Source organism: Elephas maximus, chromosome 10, assembly GCF_024166365.1.
Source record: "Elephas maximus indicus isolate mEleMax1 chromosome 10, mEleMax1 primary haplotype, whole genome shotgun sequence".
Taxonomy (NCBI): Eukaryota; Metazoa; Chordata; class Mammalia; order Proboscidea; family Elephantidae; genus Elephas; species Elephas maximus.
The window spans coordinates 35865661-35876039 of NC_064828.1; the positions used below are offsets into that span (position 1 = coordinate 35865661).

At 44.9% G+C, this 10379-nt stretch overlaps 1 protein-coding gene across 1 annotated transcript; it reads right to left on the reverse strand.

The window, feature by feature from the left end:
* Nucleotides 1-6712: 6712 nt before the first annotated feature.
* Nucleotides 6713-9868, reverse strand: LOC126083984 (chymase-like). Its single transcript, XM_049898095.1, has 5 exons — nt 9794-9868; nt 9006-9156; nt 7930-8065; nt 7451-7705; nt 6713-7038 (listed from the first exon to the last, which is right to left on the reverse strand). The coding sequence occupies exons 1-5, from the start codon at nt 9849-9851 to the stop codon at nt 6895-6897; spliced, it is 744 nt and encodes a 247-aa protein (XP_049754052.1). The 5' UTR covers nt 9852-9868; the 3' UTR covers nt 6713-6894.
* Between the last annotated feature and the right edge of the window lie 511 nt (nt 9869-10379).

A 10379-nucleotide genomic window follows, 5' to 3' on the forward strand; every position in this document is an offset into this window, starting at 1 on the left:
GTGAAAGCTGGACAATGGATAAGGAAGACCGAGGAAGAGTTGATGCCTTTGAATTGTGGTGTTGGTGAAGAATATTGAATATACCATGGACTGCCAAAAGAATGAACAAATCTGTCTTAGAAGTACAACCAGAATGCTCCTTAGAGGCAAGGATGGTGAGATTGCGTCTTCGCACATGTTGTCAGGAGGGATCAGTCCCTGGAGAGGGACATCATGCTTGGCAGAGTACAGGGTCAGCGGAAAAGAGGAAGACCCTTGACGAGGTGGATTAACACAGTGGTTGCAACAATGAGCTCAAGCATAGCAACGATTGTAAGGATGGCTCAGGACCGGGCAGTGTTTTGTTCTGTTGTGCATAGGGTTGCTATAAGTCGGAACCGACTCGGTGGCACCTAACAACAACAACAACTGAGGTGGCTGTGGGTCCAGTTCAGTCTGGGTTTCTGTAAGACCCTTGAGTAGTCTAATTGTCTTCTTTTAATGTGACTGCTCTAGACTGTGATCCTCAGAGGGCTGCAAAGATTTTATTCTTTCCTTTGCTATCTAAATCCTGTTATTGGCAGCAGATTCCTCCACCTTTTTGATTACAGATAACATCTTGGCTGTTTTGATGGGGATGATGTAGCAGGAAAGTGTATACTTCGCAAGTATTGGTCACAAAGCATAAGCTCCTGGCCTGAGGCCCAACCCTTGGAGATATTCTATTTATTCTTTCAACCAGTGTTCATTGAGTTCCTGGTTGCTGCCAAATTTAGACACATGTACTCACTGTATACACAGAGAGGAAGCACCAACAGCTCCTTCATGGGAAGCCTGTCATAGTATTTCAGGGACAAGGTCAAGTCAAGTAGGCTTGTGGGCTATTTGTAGAGTAGGAGTGAGGTAGCAGGACGTGAGAAAACCTCTCCCCTCAGGGGCACTGCAGATCCCTTTTGCTTTTCCTGAGGGTATGTCTGGAGCTTAGGCTGGCTGCTAGGATGGAGGTGGAGCTGGGCCCATGAAGGGGCAAGTGGGGTGGTAGAAAAGTTTGATTCCCAGGGATATTTTAATGGGATCACTATGGGGAGATTGTCATGATTTTTCCATCTTTTGACTTGTGTGTGCGTGTGTGTGTTTGTGTTGAGAATTCTTGTTGTATAGTTCAAAGTGTTCCCCTCACTCATCCTGATCCCACTGAAAGGAACAAAGTAGTCAGTTCTGAAGAAAACGAATGAGTCAAGGAAGGCGTGAGTATAATAAATGTGGATTCTGTCAGTCCAGAGAAATCCATTCAAATCTCACTGTCCACTGGGGGAGTGGATCAGGGAATGACTTAGGGAGAAGTGAGCAGGAGAGAGTGGAGACACACACACAAGCCTGGAAAAACTAATTTATTGGGATTTTTGGAGACATAACCATCAAGAGTCTCTGTGTGCATCTGAGAGCCTCTCCTTGACCGTGGTTGGTGTAGGGACACCTCAGAGCAGTGAGTTGCGAGGAAACCCCTGCTGGTCAGGCTAGGTCAGGTTTCTGGGGTTAGTTCTTCACCAGGATTTGATCAATCCAAGACCAGCGATAGGAGATTTGAGTGAAAACAACTGGTAGCTGTCCATCACTTTGCCCATAGGCAATAATGCCCTGGGCCACCCCATATTTGTTGTTGATTTTGCTGAGTCTGTATTTTTCCCTTGTATTGTATTTTGATGAGTGGGATAGTTTGTCTCCTTTGTGGTTACCTTATTATTTACCCCTATTTTTCTAAATTTAAATGTAACTTTTATTTCTTTGTATCGCCATATCTTCCTCTCCATATAGAAGGTGTATGATTTCATTGTTTTCTTGGATTTCACTGTCTGGGGTGACTTCTGGTTGCTCTGCCCAGTGTTCTAGTCTTGGGTTGATACCTGATATTATTGATTTTCTAACCAAAAAACTCCCTTTAGTATTTCTTGCAGTTTTGGTTTGGTTTTTATGAATTCCCTCAACTTGTGTTTATCTGGAAATGTCTTAATTTCACCTTCATATTTAAGAGACAGTTTTGCTGGATACATGATTCTTGGCAGGCAATTTTTTTCCTTCAATTTTTTAAAATATGTCATCCCATTGCCTTCTTGCCTGCATGGTTTCTGCCGAGTAGTCCGAGCTTATTCTTATTGGCTCTCCTTTGTAGCTGACTTTTCATTTATCCCTTGCTGCTCTTATAATTGTCTCTTTATCTTTGGTTTTGGCAAGTTTGATTATAATATGTCTTGGTGACTTTCTTTTAACATCTACCTTATGTAGAGTTCAATGAGCATCTTGGATAGATATCTTCTCATCTTTCACAATATCAGGGAAGTTTTCTGCCAACAAATCTTCAACAATTTTCTCTGTATTTTCTGTTATCCCTCCCTGTTCTGGTACTCCAGTCGCTCATAGGTTATTTCTCTTGATAGAGTCCCACATGATTCTTAAGGCTTCTTCATTTTTTAAAATTCTTTTATCTGATTTTTCTTCAAATATATTAGTGCCAAGTGATTTATCTTCGAGTTCAGAAATTCTAGCTTCTACTTGCTCAATTCTGCCCCTCTGACTTTCTATTGAGTTGTCTAATTCTGTAATTTTATTGTTAATCTTCTGAATTTCTGGTTGCTGTCTGTCTGTGGATTTTTCCAGCTTATTAAACTTTTCATTATGTTCCTGAATAATCTTTCCAGTTTCTTTAATTGCTTTATCTATGTGTTCCTTGGCTTGTTCTGCGTATTGCCTCATTTCCTTTCTGATATCTTGAATGGCTCTGTATATTAAACTTTTGTATTCTGCATCTGGTAATTCCAGGAATGCACTTTCATCTAGAAGATCCCTGGATTCTTTGTTTTAAGAGCCTGTTGAGGTGATCATCGTCTGTTTCTTTATGTGACTTGGTATTGACTGTTGTCTCCAAGCCCTCTATAAGTTATTGTATTAGTTTATGCTTGCTTACTGTGTCATAGCTGCTTGCTTTGTTTTGTTTTGGTATACCCCTATGGGTTGCTTGAGTGAGCTAGCTTGATTATTTTTGCCTTTGGAGCTCTGGTGTCCTGTTCCCAGCTGGCTAGAGCTGTTATCAAGTATATCAGTCTAGGAGTCCAATCAGTTTTCTTGTATGAATTCAGCTCAGGTTTCCAGGTAGCTGATCATCAAGTATGTGGTACAGGCTCTGTCCTACAGTCTTAGAGGGCAGGGGTGATTGGTGTATTTACTGGTATCTGATTGCAGCAGGGGGTTAGGCTCTGAACAAGGCAGGGGCCTGAGAACTGACCCCCGAGTGTCTCTGAGGAAAACACGTCCCTGTTCCCTAGAGCATGCTTGTGGGTGGGTTCTGCAGATGGACCATGGGCACCCAAAGTTTTTGGTCATAAGGACTGGGAGGTACCAGTTACCTTTGGACCCCTGTTGCAGGTGGCTGGGTGACCTGATTGGAGCTACCAGTCCTTAGATCCCCGATGTGGGTAGGTGAGGACCTTGTTTAATAGGCAAAGCAATGTCAAACATCAAACACCCACCTCTCCACCGCACAGCTGAAATGGTTGGAGTTTGCCAATAAGGGCCTGTTCTCCCGAAATAGGCCCACACAGGTCCATGCAGAAGAGAAAGGTGCTTAAGGTCCATGGATGGTTTATGCCTGGACAGGAGCCGCTTCTGTCCTGAGCTCCCCCAGATAATGGAGCTAGCAAATTATCTTTTCCCCCAATTGCAAATATTTTTCTTCCCCAAGGCTGGGAGAATGGCTCTAGGTGCTCAACAGGGTCTATCTCAGGCCCAGAGATTCAGCCGCTGAAGCCAGCTTGGGGGTGGCGGGGCATGGTAAAATATACTCCAGTACTTAGCTTTTGCTGAGAGTGCCGTTCTTCTCAGGCTCCAGAGGTGTGAGTAGGCTGTGTGGCTGTCTGCTTCTCCCTGAGGAAACTGTGGCCGAACACTAGTACCAGCATGCCACCACCGCTGCTGCCGCTGCCGCTCCGGGAATGGTGCCTGAGGGCTCCCCATGATTCAGGTCTGGTAACTCTTCTCCACTTCTGAAAGGTCTCTTCCTCCCCCTGCCCCTCAGTTCATTGTCTAAGCTTGCCTTTCATGCTCAGGGCTCCCAGCTTGTCACAAATATACTCATTATACTTGTTTTTTCTGGTCTTTGTTGTAAAGAGGGCTCGCTGGAAGCGTCTGTCTATTCTGCCACCTTGGCTCTGCCTCCTGACTGGGTATCTTAATTCTTTTTATTTTACTTATTAGTTTTATCTAGGAGGTTGGGGGATTAAATATGAGCTAGAGTTGTCCTAGATTCCTAGGTGGCACATTGGCTACTAACCTAAAGGTTGATGGTTCAAACTCACTCAGTGGCTCCGCAAAAGAAAGGCCTGATGACCCTTGTCGTCAAAGACTATAGCCAAGAAAACACTATGAAGCAGTCTATTCTGTAACACATGGGGTTGCCAAGAGTTGGAATAGACTTGACAGCAGTGGCTTTGGTTTTTTAGTGTTGCTCTTAGTAAAGAAGCAATGATTACTCATGTTAGTTGGTAGAGGAGGATGTTTAATCAATTTTGTGGCCTTCTGGGTCTTGTTCTAATTTGGTCAATATTCTGAGAACATAGTTGGGAATATCAGTTTAGCTGACAACTGTGAAGTTTTTATTATCTCCTCACCCACTACATCAGTTCTCCAACCCCATCCCTAACTCTGCCCCACCCCCTCTAACACATGACTTTTGTATTGATACTTGATGTCATGTTTTTATCCTGCTGATGGCCTCATTATTAATAGGGCAAAAGTGAGCTTGGTTCATGGGAAGCCCTAACAAAAGTTCTGGGGGAAGGGCCAGTGCACCTGGCCCAGTTTGTGTACTACCTCAGATTCTCTGGACCCCACTTAGTTGATGGCTCGCTTTGGGTTTAGGCTGGAGTAGCTCTAGTGACAGCTCACATTGTTCCCATGGTCATAAATCCCTAGTCAGTGCTGTCAGCACAGACCAAGGAATCCTCATGCACAGTGATGCCTGATAAGGAGAGATTGCTGTGCCTGAGCCCTGGCCCACTGGGCTCACAGACAGTATCAAAGACTAGGTGGAAGGGTGATATGTCCTGTGGACATTAGCCATATTTTTTCTTGATCACACCAGTTCTGGCATGAGCTTTCTCTCACCAAGGTTGATTCAGCTACTGCCAACACTGAATGCTCAACATCCCAGTAGCATAGACTATTGCTGAGCCCTTGAGATGACACTCTGCTTGGGGAGAACAGGCAGCCACCTAGTGAGATTACATCAGACTTATTCTACTTTGGAGGGAGCAGCTATTTGTTCTTATTGGTATTGACATCTACTTTAGATATGACTTTCTTTCTTTGTCTGGAAGTGCAGGAATGTTCACTCCCCTTGGAGCAAACCTTGACCAATGGAACGTGAAAGATGGTCATATGTGCTAATCCTCTGCCCAATTGATATACTGTGCTAAGTCCCCAATAGTTAAAATATTTGGGGCTTGGAGCCAGTATATAAACAAAATAAAATAGCTATTAATCCCATCCCCTAGAGATAACTACCATAATTATTTTGGTATAATTTACTTCAGTCTTTCCTGATGCAAACATAAAATATATACGTACAAAATGGAGATTCTACTCTGGGAAGATTTCTATATTTCTTTTAAAAATGTTACATTATATTGAAATTTCCTACATCATTAAATGTTTTTGGAAACAAAATTTTAATGAATTCAAAATATTCAACCATATGAATTTACCATTTAAACTTCATTTCATGGCTGTGGTTCTAACACTTTTTATTATTAAAAATGCTGAGATTAAAATCTTCATACATGAATCTTTGTGTATATCTCTGATTATTTCTTTAAGATGAATTGCTAGAAATAGTTCACTTGGTCAAAGGGATTCACCACATCCTTGGAAGTGGCGAGTATTATCAGCCTCAGATTCCTGTAGTCTGTCCTTGTCCTGCCCTGCTTTTTCTCTTGCAGCCAGGGCAGTCGGAAAGAGTTTGTGCTGGGCAGGATCTAGGCTTCTACTTTCTGCTGGTGTGGGTGAAGCCCTTTGTGACTTAGTGTTGCTCATGCTGACCTTGTGATGCTGTTGCTCCTCATATCTGCTCCCAGTATCTGTTTTACAGCTGTGAGTGAGAGGCAATCTTCTCTGCAACACAAATTCAAAGCTCCACAGATGCTAGATCTTCTCTTATCTAGGTGGACTTTGAGGGAGGCCCTGTGTGGCAACAACGGCCTTTTTTATGTCATATGTCTAAACCAGCGGTTCTCAACTGGAGGTGATTTGGCACCCCTGGGGACATTTATCAATGTCTGGAGATGTTTTTAGTTGTCATAACTTGGGGGAGGGGGGGATTGCTACTGGCATCTGGTCGAGAGGCCAGGGATGGTGCTCAACATCCTATATTTCATTTGAAATTCAGAATGTTCTTATTGTTTCTGAATATCACTAAAGATATGTCAAAATTGGTATAGGGTTGATGATTAAGGCAAGGGAGGATCTGGTGTAATTTCTTGTCAAAGTTGGATATGTGAATTCTGCCTCTGTAGGGAAACCCTTCCACTTCTTTCTTTCTCTATTTTTTCCTCCTTGTCTTCTCTCTCTCTCACACACTCACACACCCACAATCCTTCCAAATCTTACAGACTTCTTGTGCTAGGAATCAGGTTGCTATGTGTAGGGAGAAGAGAGCAGCAGAGAGAGGAGACACACACTCAAGTCTGGAAGCAGGTCTTTATTGAAGTTTTTTGAGAGTTCTGTAATCCTCAGGAAATTTCTTGAGGCTCAGGGATGTGGCAAGGCTTCAGTAGGAACCAGAGGCAGGTCCAGAGTGAGTGGCACAGAGAACTTGGCTTGGATCCGGGTCTGGATTTTTTCTCAGGCTGACCCAGGCTTCTGGGGTTAATTCTTCTTCAGGATCTCATTGATCCAAGGCCGGTAATGGGAGATTCGAGTGAAGATAGCTGGGGGCTTTGCATTCTGCTGTCCGTAGGAGACAATGCCCTGGGCTAACCCAGCACACAGAAGAGGGCTCCCAGAGTCTCCCTGTGGAGGGACAGAGAAAGAGAGAGATAGAGCAGAAGGTGAGTTAAGGAAGTCCTCCACTTCTGCCTGTGGGACCCAATTCCTAGTTACAATCAGACCTAGAGTTAGACCCAGGAGCCTTGATTCCCCATGGGGTTGTACATTTTAGGTCCAATGCCCTCTTCCTTCCCTGGGACAGCTACCATGCCTTTTTCATGTTGCTCACATGCTCTATACAGCAGACTGGGAGGAAAGGTCAGAGACTGTACTGGACCATGGGAGGAGGGATCTGCAAAGGGACAGTTCTAGTTTTCTCTGTCCTTCAATCCCAAACCCTCTCACTGGCCGACAACCTCCTGACCCTATCTCCTCCCAGGAGAATTCTGGCACTCAACCAGTGATTTATAGGGAAGAACCCAAGTTTGAGAGTCACCTTAAATATAGATTTTATCTTCCTGGGATTGCCCACGCACAGCTGGAAATTGTGGTCAAAATTTGCATAGCGTTTGCAGGCTTGGGGATCCATGAGTCTTAGCTTCACCTCTTGTAGAGTGTTGGACGCAGGTTTGTCCACTCCTGTTCTTCCCCAGCCGGCCACCCGGCACATTCTCCCAGGTGGGACAAAATCGGATTGGGATGGGAGAGGGAGTGTTCCCACGGCCAGGGTCAGTTTGGCTTTCTCCTTTAACTGTGAAGGGAATGGGGGGCTGTCAGTGCTAGAAATGAGTCACAGAACAGTTGGGGGCAACCAGGGAGGATCAGGGCAAATAGCTTCCCACCAGAGCTAAGTTCAAACGGGTGAGCTGGGAGGGGGTACAGTTTAGAGTGAAGCCAGGGAAATTTCAGGGCAATGGGGACCTAAAGGAGAAGCCTAAGAGAACAAGAAGCAGAGAAGGGGAAGAAAGATGTCACCTTTAGTAACATGATGTCATTTTGAAAAGTAGATTTGTTGTATCTTGGATGAGGAAATTGTTTTATGACCTTGCGCTTCTGCCACGTGTCTTGTTTCTCTTTTATGTTATGGGCTCCAAGCACGACTGTTATAGAGCTATTGTGATGGAGAAAGAAGGACAAGGGGAAATCATGATGATTTGGCTCTTCTCCTGAGATGAACCCATTCTGAGAAAAGAGGATTGGATTCTGTCACTGGGTCTCTACTCATGCCTTTTTCTGGGGCACTTGTGGTGCTTGGAATGCTCAGGTTTACTTAGGTAACAGCTTTTCCAGGGAACAGGGACAACTTCCAGGACTCTCAGGAATTGCTGGGGACTGAGAAGGTCATGGAGCCCTGGTGACACAGTAGTTAAATGCTCAGCTGCTAACTGAAATGTTGGCAGTTGGAAGAACCCACCAGCCACTTAGGGGGAGAAAGATGTGGCACTCTGCTTCTGCAAAGATTACAGCCTTGGGGACCCTATAGGGCAGTTCTACTCTGTCCTATCGGGTTGATATGAGTCAGAATGGACTCGATAGCAGTGGGGTTGGTTTTTTTGAGCTGGTCATGGAGGAACTACAGGGATGATGTTAGCATTTCCTAATCCAGGGAGATTATATAAGGACCAACCCTCTTGTGCTAGGGATAACAAAGCAAGGGGGAAGTGGTGGAGCCCCATGTGAACCTTGTTCTCTGTTTCCCATAAATAAGATGAGTTCTGGCCCCTAAGAGCTAAAGACCATGGCTCTCGAAAAGAGTATAGAGGAAGCAGCCTAGTAAACCAGGGCCCCCAAAGTGAGTCACATGTATTTTTGTTGGGGTGGGGGCGAAGGGGTGCTACTTTTAGAGGAGGGGCCCTTGAAGGGAATATCTCTTTCCTCAAGCCCAGTGACTGAGGTTCAGGGCATTACTCAAGTATGAGGCTCGTTTCTTCAAGCCCAACACCTCCTACTCCTTAAAGTTTATCCAGGTCTAGGAGCCCCTCCTCAGGCCACACCATGGGTTCCTACCATTTCTCCCCCACTTGAAGATCAACAAGAACCTATCTTCTCACCTTCCTGCACAGTGAGCAGCCGTCAGTACAAAGTCCCGTCTTATTAGGAAACCACCACAACTACCCAGCTGACCCCCAGAAGTGACAATTTCCAGGTAGGCCATGTGAGGGTGGGAGTGTGGCTTGCACTCTTTGCCTCCGATGATCTTCCCTGGAACAGAGAACCCCAGGGCTTGAACACAGGCAACATACTCTATACAGAGAATGCACAAGTTGGGTTAAAGTTGAGAGAGGCTTCCCTTGGATCTCATCCTCACCCTGTTTTCTACTCATCTCCCCTCTCGTGTGTCTCTAGTATCTGCTTTATAAATTCTTGTTCCTTCTTCCAGGATGCAACAATTAACCCTGTCTTGAATGTCATTTAGGCATTTTCCCCTCATAGACACACCTCCCTCCTGTGTCACTGAGCAGGACTATCTCCCCAGGTTCCTGTCCTGACTTCTCCACAGCCCATGAGTAATGTCACTGAACCAAGTCACAAGATAACAAGTAATCCTGAAGCTCAGAAGATTAAGAGGATATGCCTGTTTTCTCGGGGATACCCTTCTTCTCACTTACTCTGAACTTTTCCCCAATCAACGTGGAATTCCTTGTTCCTGGGAACTATCATAGACTACATGGGTGGGCATAGGCCTAGGGGTGGGCATATTCCAAGTGGAGACTTCACTCTGGGACTCTTAAAGGGAGATTCTGGGACTCTGTTTAATAGTCAGCTATATTCACATCAAGCTTTTTTGGTTTAGGAGGGTGATCCTCTAGATTCCAGAGAGAAGGACCCCAGGACTCACCAGCTTCAGCTCTAGGTGATAGGAGAAAGACGAGCAGGAGAAGAGAAAGAAAACGCATCTTCTCAGAGCAGCCATCCATGGCAAGTGCTGGTGTTGTTTTCCAGTCTTAGGTTTTATAGCTCCTAGCAAGTGATGGAGGGGCAGGGCTGTTAACCACAGGAACTGCCTGGTCATGTTTTCGTCTGTCATTTTAAGCTGGCTGACTTTCTGATTAGCAATTCTCCTAGAATTTCTATCTGTTCTGCCAGACGTGAAGTTGAAGCCTGAACTCCCAAGTGCTGGTTCCCAGGATGAGCCCTCAACCATGGTGTCCCATAAAGGGGAGGGACCATGTCTTACCCAGTTAGGGCAGCTGGTTAAAGGCCCATCAGAAATATGGGTGTGGTGTCAGGGAGAGGAGGGCAGAATCTGAAGCATACAAACTTTTATGATTATGGCCTACATTAAGAAATGCATTTAGCAAAATGACCCAATACACATACATGTACGTGTATGAGCACAAGAGCAGAAACAAATACACAAATCAAAATTTCAGGAAATATATTTATCCTTACCATGTACAATGCTGGTAACCCTGGTGGTGCAG

Excerpts from the sequence above, each read along its gene's own strand:
- LOC126083984 (XM_049898095.1), bottom strand. The coding sequence starts at position 9,851 with ATGCGTTTTCTTTCTCTTCTCCTGCTCGTCTTTCTCCTATCACCTAGA. Across the intron at positions 9,157-9,793 it reads ATCACCTAGAGCTGAAGCTG|GGAAGATCATCGGAGGCAAA; the intron begins GTGAGTCCTGGG and ends TCTCTGTTCCAG. Across the intron at positions 7,039-7,450 it reads AGATAAAATCTATATTTAAG|GGAGACTCTGGGAGCCCTCT; the intron begins GTGACTCTCAAA and ends GTCCCTCCACAG.